Here is a 13302-nt window from a genome sequence, read left to right as displayed (position 1 = left end):
AGGCTCCAGGATACAATCTTGAAGGTCATTCCCTTCAGGTTGATACTGTAGTTCACACCACGTTTCATCAGCGCCATCACTGTTTAAAATAGTGGTAGTTAACTGAAAGACAAGAAAACCTGTTAAAAACGTTCAATTGGAAAAAAGATTTTCAGTTCAATTAATGGACAACGGCTATGAACAGCAGGATACTCTGTCTCTCCAATGAAATCTTGCAACACACTGCCTAATTACAGCACACCATCAGGTTTCATCTAAACCTAATTACAGCACACCATCACAATGCAATTAAACCAGAAGTGTAGATCAAGCAAGCCAGAGTTTAATGGACATTTCATTGTAATTCTTGATTTTCCATATACTGTTCCTATTAGTAAGTGCATTCTCATGCATTCTAATTTACAATCACTCCAAATAGTGCAAACTAGAGACAAGAAAATCAATGGAGACCATTTTCAGTTGTGTAACGTGTATTATTGAACAGAAGTCTTCTTTAATATATACATATTTTACAAGACATTATGTGCACATAGTAGTTCGCTATGTTTTAGAGGAGACTGCACTGTGAAGTAAAATCAATGAAGAAAGAAAAAAAAAAAAGACAAAACATCAGCCAGCAGGTCTTCAAACAGGGGGATGACTGTCCATGGGATGTGTCCGCAGCAGTAGGGGTAGTGAAGCTTCATTCAAATTGGGGAGATGTGGGAGCGACAGTCCCAGTTACCAGCACCTCCAAGTTTTACCCCACATGGCTGACATGTCATTTATACCGGTGCGATTAATGGTCACAGCACACCAAACACAAAATGATAGCACATTAGGCGACAAAATTCTCTGGGAGAATCGGGTAGAAAGACATCCAACGTGCGGTCAGAATGCGCCAAACTCGAATTCACATGTAAGTGACGGTTTAGTTGTCCAGCATCTCCCCTATGTAAATGTACCTTCTCCGTATGGGGTAGGTGGGCAGGTGTCAGAGGCAGTAGGACTCAACAGGCAACTCCCCAAGAAGCTCATCGAGGCCATCTGCACAACACAGACAGACAAATTCAATCAAACACACAGGGTGGAGCTGCTGATTGGTTTACCAAGAACATACACTCCTATGCATATCCAAGTCACACCTGCGTCCCAGGATGGGTCCTGTGGTGCAGCAGCAGGGGGGCCCTGGGGATCACTAGTGGAGTCAGCTCCAGAGTCTGCTGAGTCCTGTGGGGCTCCAATCACCTCCTCCTCATCATCATCACAGAACAACTCCATCTGAGACAGAAGGGCCCCTGGAACACTGGAGGACTGATCAGGTGATGCCAACAGAGGCTCCTACATTCAACAGTAGAGTTAGACGAACATATACAAAACATCTGTCAAGACACCAAGTTTCTCTCATTAATGATTTGTCATTGTTACATCAAACTCCCAGCAGCCTAGGATAACAACAAGATATCCTCCAGGCCTTGGTAGTGGTCTCTCACCAGGTCAGGTGGGAGCAGCTGGGTCTGTGTGGAGGACAGGGTGGAGCCGTCGGGGGGGGTAGATCCTTAGGAGGTTGTTGGGCGTCACGTTCAGGTAGTGGTTACGATGGGACGGAGAGAACACACCCACCTTCATGAAAAGAAAACTAATTTTAGGTCTACAGCTAACATGGTGCAAAACTGATCACCTTTACACATACAACTGGAATTTGTTTTTGTGGTTTTATTGTGACTGGCTCAATCATTTTGAAAAATCCGACAAATGGTTTGCAATGAAACACTAGTCAATAGTGGTGTGTGTGGCCTGTGGAACTGAATCCTACCTGTTTGAGCAGCAGTACAGCCCCTGTCTTGAGCTCCCCTAGTCTGTCCTCTAGGAGGCGCCGGTGCACTGTGCCCTGCATCTCTCCTACAGTCAGTCAGACACACAGTATTACTACAGTGCTCTACTGTCTACTGGTGCAGTCAGAGCAAAACAACATACCTAGCCACTGTGCTTCTGCATCTGCATTGCTTGCTCTTTGGGGTTTTAGGCTGGGTCTCTGTATAGCACTCTGACAACTGCAGATGTAAAAGTGGCTTTATAAAATAAATGTGATTGATTGATACCACATGGAGCACACTGATCACAACATTATTCCTACTAATGACAATACAGATAGTGTAGTAATCAGTTGACAGGTAGCACCATGGGCCACACTTCAGGAGGGAAATGCACAGATGTTTGAGACTGAATAATCCGTGGTGATCAGCATGTGGCTAATACCCGTTCATTTGATGCTGATCCATGATGATAGAATCACTAATAAGCACTTAACACTAAGGTTAAGTATCTACTTTAATAGAACTGCTCAGGAGTCCTCACACTGGCTCTCCTGAGGCCATGATGACCTACTAGGTTCAAGCAATACTCAGGGAGAAATAGAGGAACTGCAAGAAAATGAGAGCGAAAAATAGACAGAAAAATGGAAGAAAGAGGGCCCTAGGGACAAGGGAACAAACCAGATGTCTTCTACTGAATCGAGGTGTGTGTGTGTAATCAGGCATAGCACACTGGCTGAACTTTTACCCCCTGCTGTAGGAAGCTAATTCAGCTGAATTCTCAGTGGTGTACACACACACAAACCGCCAGCCACATACACACTCACTACAATGGCTATGTGACCAGTTCTACCTACAAACACAACCGTACCCCCAGTAGGCCATACCTGTGGGATCCCCGAACACAGCCTTGGCATCAGCGTGTGTGTGGAGGATGCTCTTTAGTACCACAGCCATGTTGGGGACCTTGTTCTTCGGCAGCTGTTTCAGGGCCGCCTGAGGGGGAGGGAGACGAAGAGATGGAGAGGGAACGAGATAGAGACAGGTAGAGAGAGAGGTGACGGGGCACAGACCTTCATATTAGAGCATTACAAAACAAGTTCAAACTGCTAATCATCAACTTTCATTAATTAAACAGTTCAATTACTTATGCAGAGTTACCATTAGCGGTGGCACATTAAGACGGTGGAAAAACAACAGAATAACCATTAGGATGATTCACGCGTGATGATGTTTGGGATAATAACTACTAACACCCCAGGCACGGGCCTGTCATTTGTCCTGATTATCCTGATAGACCGCCACCACAGAGACAAGGGCCATTAACATAGAGAAAAACACCCCAGAAAATTCAATCAGGGAGACTGCCCTGGGTGCAAAAAAAACAGGCTCATTAAGTCAAATTATGCAAATGGTGTTTCGCAAGTGTAGTTTTTTTTCACAAGATGATTTATGGCATGTAAAGCTTCTAACATTTAATATGCAATGTTAAATTATGCATATTGCTGAAGGGTACATGGCCACGCACAGCCTGAACACCGTTAGCCTTTCAGTCACCTTTCATGCCATTTACTCTACCATAGGCTGTGTAAAGTGGATAACGCTAAATGTGCTGGTCACCTTGCGGAGTACCATGGCCACGCTGTAAGAGTGCAGAAAACAGGAGGTGTTCCTTTCGTCCAATCCCATCTCCGCCTTCATCGCTGCCCACGGACCTCCACTGAAATCCTCTTCCTCAGTCTGAGAGCTGGGAACCTGGACACAAGTTATTTTTTACACACAAACTCAGACACATTACAACACATGTTCATAAAGCAACATGACATAATGGATAAAAAGGTTAATTAATATCATGACACATAATACATTCTGTAAATGTATAGGCTACACATCAGTGTGACTAACTGTAAGTGGCTCTGGATAAGAGCGTCTGCTAAATGACGTAAATGTAATAGTACCTGACTGGGCAGTCGAGCCACAGCCCCATGTGCAGGTGTCTGAGGAATGGCCACCACAATGTCATCCAGGCTCTGCCCGTGGAGCTGCTTTAAGGAGAGAGAATGGAACCCCGCAGTAGCTTAGTATCACAACCAAGCACATTGCTGACTGCTGAGATTAGTTAGACTACAAATAGCAAACAGATAGAGGCAGGTAGGGACAGAGGCCAGAAAAGCCTGTTGTGTCAGCATTCCGGCAGGGCCGGGGAAGCGGCGGGTATTGGGCCGGGTGTGGTCAGAACGGGGTCTCTGGGGGGTCTTGTTGGAGTTGGACACCAGCTGGACCAGGTGGTTAGTGAAGACGGGCGTGTGGAGGGAACGGGGGGTGAGACTGGGGGAGGGCATGGGTCCGCCAAACCTACTAGAGGGGGCTGGGGAGATGGGGTCAAACAGGCTACATCCCTGAGCCAGAGGAGTAGCCCAGGGCCTCTGTATCTGGGAAGGAGGCCCTCTGACTGGCCTGGGTGTCACAGACCTGGGGAAGGGGCTGGAGAAGGGGGAGGAGGCCATGGTCAGGCCAGGAAACACTGGGCTCTGGGGTGGAGCTGGGAGGAAAGCAGCACTTAGACCAGGGCCAGGGAATGAGGACCCTTGGGGTATATTACTACTGGGAAGACCAGACGTTTGGTTTGAGGTACTGAATCCTCTCAGACCCACTTTGGGCTCGGTTTGAGCCCCACCACAGGCTGAGGGCCGTAGTCTTTTGGCTGGGGATACAGAGTCATCGCTGGGCTTGGTTAGATATGGGGCTGCAGCTGGAGCAGTTTCTCGGACCTGAGCCCAAGTCCTCATCTGTGGATCACTTTCATCCAGGTCTGCCAGGTCAACATCCCAATCATCAAAGTCATCCTGCGGCAAGGGGGCCTCTTGCTGTCCTGTAGTTTTTTAATGAATCTGTTGAGCTGGTGCTGAGCTCTGTTGGGGAACTGTACATGGTCCACTACTCAGTGTAGGAAGATGGAGAGGGGGAGGAGGGAATGTGGGCAGTGGTTTAGATGTAGAGAGCTGTCTCAAACCCAAAGCAGCACACTGTCCTACAGTGGTCGGTGTTGTTTTCTCTGACCCTGGGCCATTCAACAGGCCCCTATGGGCAGGTATGCCTTCTGTGGATGGTTGGTGTGAGTTATTCTGGCCATAGGGAGCAGCAGGAGTTGAGGCTGCAGTTGAAGAACGGAGGAAACAGGACTGTGCTACAGAGGACACTGTGCTAGAAGACACTGATGGACCGGACCAGTTTATCTCAAGTAGATCCTAATGAACACATACATACACACACGCAATAGCAAAGGAGGACATTATTGTATAACTCTTATTCAAAAAAAGCCAGAGGAGTTCAGAGACTAAATGGTTTCACAACAGTACTCTACATTACTTGTGATATCAATCTGAGGATTTATACAGAGGGCTATAATCTGTCATATCTCTCTTAAACAGCAGGTGGTAAACATTGACTAAATCATAGCAATCAGGTAGGATGTGTCAATCAGCTTGCAGCACCTCATCATCGAAGTCCTCCCCAACGTTAAATAATCCATTCCACTTGCAAGTCTGCCGAAAAGAAAGAGACATATTCAAATGTAACATAGTCAACAAAGAAAGTGCTAGATGTAAGTTACATCTCGCCAACTAGATGGCTGGCTAACACTGTTAGCTACGTGGAAAGCTAGCTAGAAACTTCTCTCATTTGAAAACTTGTGGCAGCTAGTCCTACCGACCCAGGGACCAGAGCTAGCAGCTAACTAGCAAACAAACAAGACTGATTCTTACCATCGCAGTCATCTAACCGTCTATTTACATTGATTCATAAGATCAATCGAAAGTTTAGATACCATTTAATTCAGCCATCCTATACTTGCTGCCGTAAAGAAAATGCGAATTTTTCAAGCAAAGCAAGGTGTTGTAAAAGCGAAATTGTCTGCGTGATTGGCGCCGCCACGTTCAAGTAGAACGTAATACGTAATCAATGTTTACGTTATGTGACGTTCGGAGGATGGGTCGTCACTTGTCGCCACCTGCTGACTATCTCAGGTAATGCAGTACCCGAATATCAGCTCGCATTTCCCGTCTATTTATAACAGGCACTAAACTTGTATTGGGACAACAGTATCTTTTGAAGGACATTTGGACGTGTCTGTAAAACAAGTCATGAAATAGTCGAAAACAAATGACATTTTGCACAACAGCAAATTGACTATATTTTGCGTAATAACTTGAGTTCACATGAAAAAATTCAAGGTGAGTAGAATTCTATATTCACACAACATTGATACTATGTAAATGCTATCTTCAAAAACCAGAGACAAAATTAAATGTTGTCTGCGTTTTTTCAGTAAAGTCTTAAAGTCTTGATTTTCCTTTAGTATAAGCCATAACAGTAGGTTTTTAGTCAGTGTGCTAAGTAAAATTTGCTGCACTGAGTCATGTTGTGTCCACTTTAAACAACTAAAATTGGAACTGTTTCAAATGTGTTGCTCAAAGACCTCTCTTTATCTCTCCCTGGGGGGGTTGCTTGAGATTCTGTCCCAGCTTTGGGTGTCATGTCCAGGGATACATTTGCCTTCAGCTCAGCCGCCTTGCATTCTCTGAAAGTGGATCAGGAGCTCCAGGAGTGGGAGAATAAGCGGCAGACATTGGCTCACAGGAGGGCCATGAGCCGGCCACCTGTGTCCCGGGCCTCCAGACCCCCTCCCAGACAGCAGCGGGGCCTCCAGGAGATCCGGGTCTTTGAGGCCCGATGCAGAGACACCACAATCCACAACACCTTCATGTGTGGGGACATGAAGGGAGTACACACTGTGTTGAAGGACCCCTGCATGATCAACGCACTGATGGAAACAGTACATGAGGAGATGGTGTGGGCTCCAGAGCTGGGTAGGTGTCAAACACAGAGAATATAAACTCACTTTTACTGTATGCTTCACTGTTGTCTTTTTGTTAGACCTATATGTGCCTTTCTTATAGATCTTCCAATCATTCCCCAATCACTACTCATCGACTCTCTTTATTCTATCCTCTAAACATACCTAAGCCTCTCTGGTTATGAGCATCTGCTAGGTAAATAATGTACATGCTCTCTGTCCCTCTGACAGGGATGTGGACCCTGAGCTCCAAGATCAAGCAGACATCTGCATTGCGTCTGGCAGCCAGCAGGGGACACTCAGGCTGTGTGGAGGAGTTGCTGTTTCGAGGGGCAGAGGTGGATGCCGACCCTGGTGGCAGCACAGCCTTACATGATGCCTGTATAGGTGGCCATGACAACTGTGTCCAGCTGCTGCTAGCCCACGGAGCAGACCCTGACCTGCTGGCAGAGGACGGCAGCGCACCCCTTCACCTCTGCAGCACCACCCAGACATTCCAGTGAGTGACAGCACTCGTAGCCTTACTGACACTCTGCCTGGTGATCATTTCAGTTATTTATACATAGAGAAATGTTTCAAAGATTATATGGCAGGTGGGTCTGTTGTCTTGGATGCTAATGAATGATAAGATCATAAGGTGGTGTCTCTACTCTCTCCAGGTGTGCTGAGCTGCTGGTGACGGGTGGGGCAGACGTCAACGTGTTGACCAGTGAAACAAAGCTAACGCCCCTCCATGTGGCGGCTCGTCGAGGTCTGGAGGAGCATGTGAAGCTCTTTCTGTCCAAAGGAGCTGATGTGTCAGCCAGGAACCGTGAGGGGGAAACCCCCCTGAACGCAGCCTGTGGTGGGGCTGAGAGGCCTGTGGAGGCGGGGCGGTACCTCCGCGTGGTCCAAATGCTGCTGGGAGCTGGGGCTGACCCCTGCACTGCAGGCAGGAAGCACCACACACCTCTGCACAACGCCTGTAGTAACTGCAGCCCACGCATCGCAGAAATTTTACTACAGCATGGAGCCAAAGCAGACGTGCAGAACTGTGCAGGATACACACCCATGGACTGTCTGTTACAGGTGGGGGATATGGGGTAAAGTGTAAGATCCATGGAGGTCAAAGTGTAAGATCCATTTGGACAGAAGGTTATATAATTATGTTTAGAATCTTCATAATCAGTGAGTGGTAGACAAGACAGACGTATTCTCCTTCTCCTGTCTGCAGGTGGTGGAAGACTATCCAGACCAGCATCCTGAGGCAGTAGCACGCTCCCTCCTAAACCACGGGGCCAAGGCCGGTAAAAGCTTGGTATGTCAGGGTGGGCAAGTGGAAAAGTGAGTTGGGCCAAGTTGAGTGTAAAAATGCCGGCTGGAGGCTGCATTTGGGCCCATTTAATTATAGTTTATTGGGGTGAAATATGTGCACCAGCAAAAGCTTTTGGGGGCACTCTGAAAATGGGTTAAAGCTAATTCCCTGCAATTCTACGTAGACAACATATTTTTGAGGGCAGACTATTGCATGATAATAACCCACAGCTTTCCTCCATATAGATGCTGAAGCTCTGCCTCCTCTCCCCTGCCACTCTGGAGGTAATGCTGAACTGCTATGCTGTTGTCCCTTCCTGTGAGGAATGGATGGAGTCTATCCCTCTTGAGATACATGAGGTTTGTCCTTTTCTCCATTTTCAGGTCTCTCCTTCACTGCCTGAACCACCTAATGTCCTTCTTCCCTTTCCCTCCCTGTCTCTGTCCCCAGGCGCACCAGGGTTTCTTTGACTCTGTCAGGCAGATGACTAGTCAGCCCCGCTCCCTGCAGCACCTGTGCCGCTGTGCTCTGCGCCGGCACTTAGGAAAAGGTATTGACGCAGCTATCAGTAGATTGGACATCCCTAGCTCTCTGATGGAGTATCTACTACTTCGGAATGACGGGGAGATCCGGTGAATAAAGTGGAACACATGGGACAGAAGCCAAGAGAGAGAATTATTTGCATTTACAATAACTAAAAGAATGGTTGCAATAATTTGTGTTTTCTGTATTCATTTATTAATAAATCAATATTCTATTTTGCCTGTGAAAATGTGATACTATTTTTCTAAACTAATTTATGTTCTTGTATGAATTGTATATGTATGGACTATTGGTAGGAATGAAAAGACATCTCAGAATGTATTTACAACAACTCATACTGTATGACTCTCAACTACTGCCCAGGCTGCTTCATATGTACAGGTGAAAGCAACCACCCAATACAAGTACAATATTGGTTTAATCTATACTCTATTTTCAGCACATGAAGGAGAGAGAAAGCGAGGAGAGGAAGCCACTTTTTATTATTTTAGATTTGTAGCATTATTTGTTTCCTTGCTCGTGCCCGTTTGCGTGCCAGCTACACAAGAGTTGGACGTTCCAAGGATCCCTGATAGCACTAACCGACCTACGCGCTAGTGGCGTAACGTCATCTGTGTTTATGTGGCCCTCTACTCTAGTTTTATTATTGGGGCTGTGGCTAAATTAGCATGGTAGCATGTCGTCAAACATGATTTGAATACATAGCAGGTAAGCACACCTCTTATATTCTTAACTATTCAAATGCGCATATAACTGATGTGTGCATTTAATATGAACATCTATAGAAAGCATTTTGACAATGTAGAGTAGTGTGTAAAGCTAGCGAACGAAGGTCGTCCTTGTTGCTATTACTAGCTAGCTAACCTACCAATTTGTCTTCTAACGTTACCATAAACATAGAAAAAAAAATCGTCTGTATCTAGCTAGTTCTCCAACGGATGCACAATGTAGTGTTAGTAGTAAACACATTAGTGACGTGTTTTAACTGGGTTGACATTAGTTAGATAGCTAGTTACGGTTTGCTAGCTAACTAGTTTTCTAGCTAACTTTTGTGACAACATTGCCAGGCCGTCACTTACGAAACGATAGACGGTTGCTTTGAAGTAGAACTTAATCTCGGTCCATGACAGTGGTAATATAGGTCTCTGTCCCTGACAGTGGTAATACAGGTCTCTGTCCCTGACAGTGGTAATACAGGTATCTGTTCCTGACAGTTGTAATACAGGTCTCTGTCCCTGACAGTGACAATACAAGTCTCTGCACATAGGCCTTCTACTCATATGTATCGATGCACTTATTTGGAAAATAGTGGTCCAGGTACAACATTAGAAATATGGAGTCTTGTGAAACTTCACTTCTCTTTTGCTTTTCAACAGACACTAAGGACAGAGATGGCGGTGTGTGCACTGACAATGGACGGGATGGGAGACGAGGTGGCTGCAGTAAGCGGTGTGTTACTCCTGGTCTTGGCCCTGGCCCTGGCTTGGCTCTCCACACAAGTGGCAGATCGGGGCGACCACATTCTGAGCACCATCCTTACAGTCGGTGCCCACGCCTCTCTAATCGGGCTGGGGGGCCATGACAGTTACGGTGGAGGGCCTCCTAGTGCAGACACGCCAGAGCAGCAAACACCTCCACCCTCCCAGGAGAACAAGCCAGAGGAGGGGGAGGCAGGGTCTGAGAGGGAAGATGGTGAGGGCACAGGAGAGGGGACTGGAGTGGACCTGCTGTTGAATATCCAGGGGAAGAAACCTCAGAGATACCAGCTTGATGATGATGAGAAAGAGGATGACTATGAGGAGGAGGAAGAGAAGGTTCAGAAGCTGAGCCCAGTGGTCTCCTGCACCAGCATCACGGTTCGTTTGAAGTTCCTGAATGACACAGAAGAGGTGGCAGTCCTGAGGCCCCAGGATACAGTGGGTCTACTAAAGAGGTTAGTATGATATGGCAGCTCTCATTATACATTTTCAGAGTTTAATCTTATTTTTTATTTTATTTTTATTGAACATGCATATCTCTCCCATACAGTCTTACAGAGACATTTCTTTCTCTCCTCTAGTAAGTACTTCTCAGGGCGGGAGCGTCAGATCAAGTTGATCTACCAGGGCCAGCTGCTTCAGGATCCCAAACGGACTCTGCTCTCCCTCAACATCTCTCACAACAGTGTGATCCACTGCCATGTGTCCCAGGTGCTGCAGGAGGCCAGCCCAGAGGAGGCAGCTCGCTCTGGGGCCGGGGCTAGTGGGGGAATCAGGGCTGCAGGCCTGGCTCTGAGCACCAGCAGCCTGGTGGTGCCCGTGTTTGTGGTGATGCTAGCCGTGGTCTGGTACTTCCGCATCAACTACCGTCAGTTCTTCACTGCCCCTGCTACCATCTCCCTGGTGGGAGTCACTGTGTTCTTCAGCTTCCTCATCTTTGGGATGCACAGCCGGTGAGCGGGAGAGGAGGCAGGATGGAAGGGCCCTCATCTGGGCAGGAGAATGAGACAGAATAACAACTGTATCAGGTGGTGTCAGGGGGGCTCTGCCTCAGACACCATAGAACTCAACTGGAATCCTAAGAGTGGGTGTGCCTGTGTTTGTGCATGCACCAGCAAATAGCATTACGTGAGATTGATTGTATGTGCAGAGATTCAAGTTATCTGGAATGTGTGTTTGTTAGTATGAAGCAGAAATTATACTGAGCTGTAATTTTGCTTCTCAGAAAAACATCAATGAGTGATTGAGTGGGTCCAGCTCCTGTTGGTCTTTACAGGGTAGAACCATCAGCATCACACCCAGGACCACAGGCTGCTTGGTCCACTGTGTCAGCAATATCTTCTGCCCAGTTTGACTCCACATAGCCTGTTCTGCGTTAGGTTTCTCTCAGAAATTAGGGTCTCTATTCAATCAGATCCACTTTAGCCGTCATCCGCATAGCGGTTGTGTGGGAGGTGGAACTGTGTTAGAGCTGTCAAATCCACTGAGGTATAATAAGAACTGGAGACTGCGTCCAAGATGTCCGCCTTTTGTTTTCAAGGATATCTACTCTATTTGCATACGCCAATTCATGGACCGTCTATATCCGGGTTGAATCCGGTTTATACGGACCAACATCACATGCGGACTAGCACTCAGTGCGCACAGGCCGCAGCACCGACGTCATCCAAAAACATGGCAGACATTAGATTAATATAAAATGTTAATATATTCTGCGATGGAAAACAAAATCGGCCTCAGATACAATAATTCAATGGATGTTATGTGCACAAAGGTGATGACTAAAGTGTCTTATTAGGAATTTTCAAATCTGACTTCTCTATGTGGCCGTGAATGGAAATTGTCTTTCTCAGCTGACCGTCAGTTAAATTGCAAAACTAGCCGTGCGTTGCTTTAAGAGAAATCCAATGGAGCCTTGTTTACAAGTTTGAACAATTGAATGTGAGCTGTAATCTACACCTTGATTAGGCTGATTTAGAAATCCTTATTTTGTTTAATGATTTTCAATTTGAGTGTAATAATTTCTATATAGCCTACACGTTCTCGTTCTGAACTTCTAACACAAGTAGGACGGGTGTGGCTTCCTGACAATGATCAAGAGCAGCAACTCACCGATTTGACAGCTCCAACGCAGTTACACTGCCAAAACATCAGCTATGCGGGTGTCAGCTATCGCCTGTTAACGCTTGATCAGATTGAATCTAGACCTAGGATAATGCAGTTCTTCACATCATGGCCACATACTCTTTTCATTTCATACATGTTAATGTTCCAGAAATGTTTTGTCTTTTTGTAGTACGTGTTTGAACGAGCAAATCATTTCCTCTTTTGCAACGGAAACAAAATGACTAAAGACTTGACTCTAGAGCAACTTTGAAACCACTCGCTATGTACTGAGTGCTGGTTATATTTCTATTTTCTTTCCAGTTCTTTGGGAATGAGCTTTCACCTTAGTTATTGTGGACTGTAATGACTGCCTTAAGGCAAAACATTTTGTAAGGATTGTTGTTGCTTGAATTACTCTACGCTGATATATTGTTTAAATTAACCCTAATTAAGATGTTAATGCATGAAAATAAGCAACATGTTAAAGCTTTTGAAAATACTGTAAATATGTATTTACTGTACATAGATGAATGGGATGAAACCGTATCGGACACTTCAGGATTTTTGTGGGGGAATTTGACACGAGATGGAAAATCTATTTACCCCTTAAGTTTGATTGTTTTCCTCTGGCTTCAGTGCTGTGATTCAGATTAAAGACATTTGAACCAAATCGGTCCCTGTGTAAAGAGGGAGTATGTCTGATATTGGACAAAATGACAGAATGCAAGAAATCTGAATGACACTTCATTTTACTCAGACAAAGAAACCTCAGTACACATGGGAAACTGGGATACAAAGAAAACCTAGCTGTGCCTCACAATATACAATTGACATATATGCACACACACGTCCTTGTGCATGAAAAACGTTTTTTGTTTGTTTTGTGAAGTCACTTTTTCTATTGCGTCATTTGTCCACACTCAAATATTGTTCAGACACGCTGATACACACAAACAGTTACGCAGCATTGGTAACACAGGCCATTCTTTACCCCGTCAGTAAAGGACAAATGAAATGAGTCATACACAAAATGTGTTTTCACTTGAGAAGGTTGATTCTCTTTTAGTGCACATTAAAGTGATGCCATACTTTATCACTGGCTGAATGTTATAAATGAAAACTAAAGGTATATAAGATTCTCCCTAGCAAGTATAGTATGGTGGGCCTCTCAAACAGGTATGAATAACAATATATATCAAACTCGTTAGCTAGAGTGAAACTGAAAATGGCAAG

The 13302-nt window shown here is 45.6% G+C and overlaps 3 protein-coding genes and 1 pseudogene across 4 annotated transcripts; 2 read left to right on the top strand and 2 right to left on the bottom strand.

The window, feature by feature from the left end:
* Window positions 1-489: 489 nt before the first annotated feature.
* Window positions 490-5689, bottom strand: LOC311103718 (homologous recombination OB-fold protein-like). Its single transcript, XM_084145337.1, is given in 10 exon segments — window positions 490-1026; window positions 1125-1320; window positions 1473-1529; window positions 1531-1602; window positions 1796-1881; window positions 2681-2789; window positions 3414-3548; window positions 3752-3838; window positions 5288-5338; window positions 5558-5689. Coding segments are annotated over 10 exon segments (858 nt in total). The 5' UTR covers window positions 5570-5689; the 3' UTR covers window positions 490-973.
* On the bottom strand, window positions 3809-5086 carry LOC311103816 (annotated as a pseudogene). Its single transcript has 2 exons — window positions 5075-5086; window positions 3809-5041 (listed from the first exon to the last, which is right to left on the bottom strand). The product of its transcript is annotated as an uncharacterized misc_RNA (transcript).
* Window positions 5690-6327: 638 nt separating the features above from the next.
* On the top strand, window positions 6328-9057 carry LOC311104399 (ankyrin repeat and SOCS box protein 16-like; the record flags this gene model as incomplete). The annotated part of the gene is made up of 7 exons (XM_084146217.1): window positions 6328-6661; window positions 6880-7147; window positions 7308-7716; window positions 7862-7945; window positions 8188-8301; window positions 8393-8574; window positions 9024-9057. The coding sequence occupies 7 exons, from the start codon at window positions 6328-6330 to the stop codon at window positions 9055-9057; spliced, it is 1425 nt and encodes a 474-aa protein (XP_084002343.1).
* An 11-nt stretch (window positions 9058-9068) lies between these two features.
* LOC311104397 (transmembrane and ubiquitin-like domain-containing protein 2) lies at window positions 9069-12743 on the top strand. Its single transcript, XM_084146215.1, has 3 exons — window positions 9069-9193; window positions 9862-10418; window positions 10545-12743. The coding sequence occupies exons 2-3, from the start codon at window positions 9877-9879 to the stop codon at window positions 10918-10920; spliced, it is 918 nt and encodes a 305-aa protein (XP_084002341.1). The 5' UTR covers window positions 9069-9193; window positions 9862-9876; the 3' UTR covers window positions 10921-12743.
* Window positions 12744-13302: the final 559 nt, after the last annotated feature.

Source organism: Coregonus lavaretus, assembly GCF_964263955.1.
Source record: "Coregonus lavaretus genome assembly, chromosome: 28".
Lineage (NCBI taxonomy): Eukaryota > Metazoa > Chordata > Actinopteri > Salmoniformes > Salmonidae > Coregonus > Coregonus lavaretus.
The sequence above is the reverse complement of the archived record's forward strand: the minus strand, read 5'-3'. Positions and strand labels throughout refer to the sequence as shown.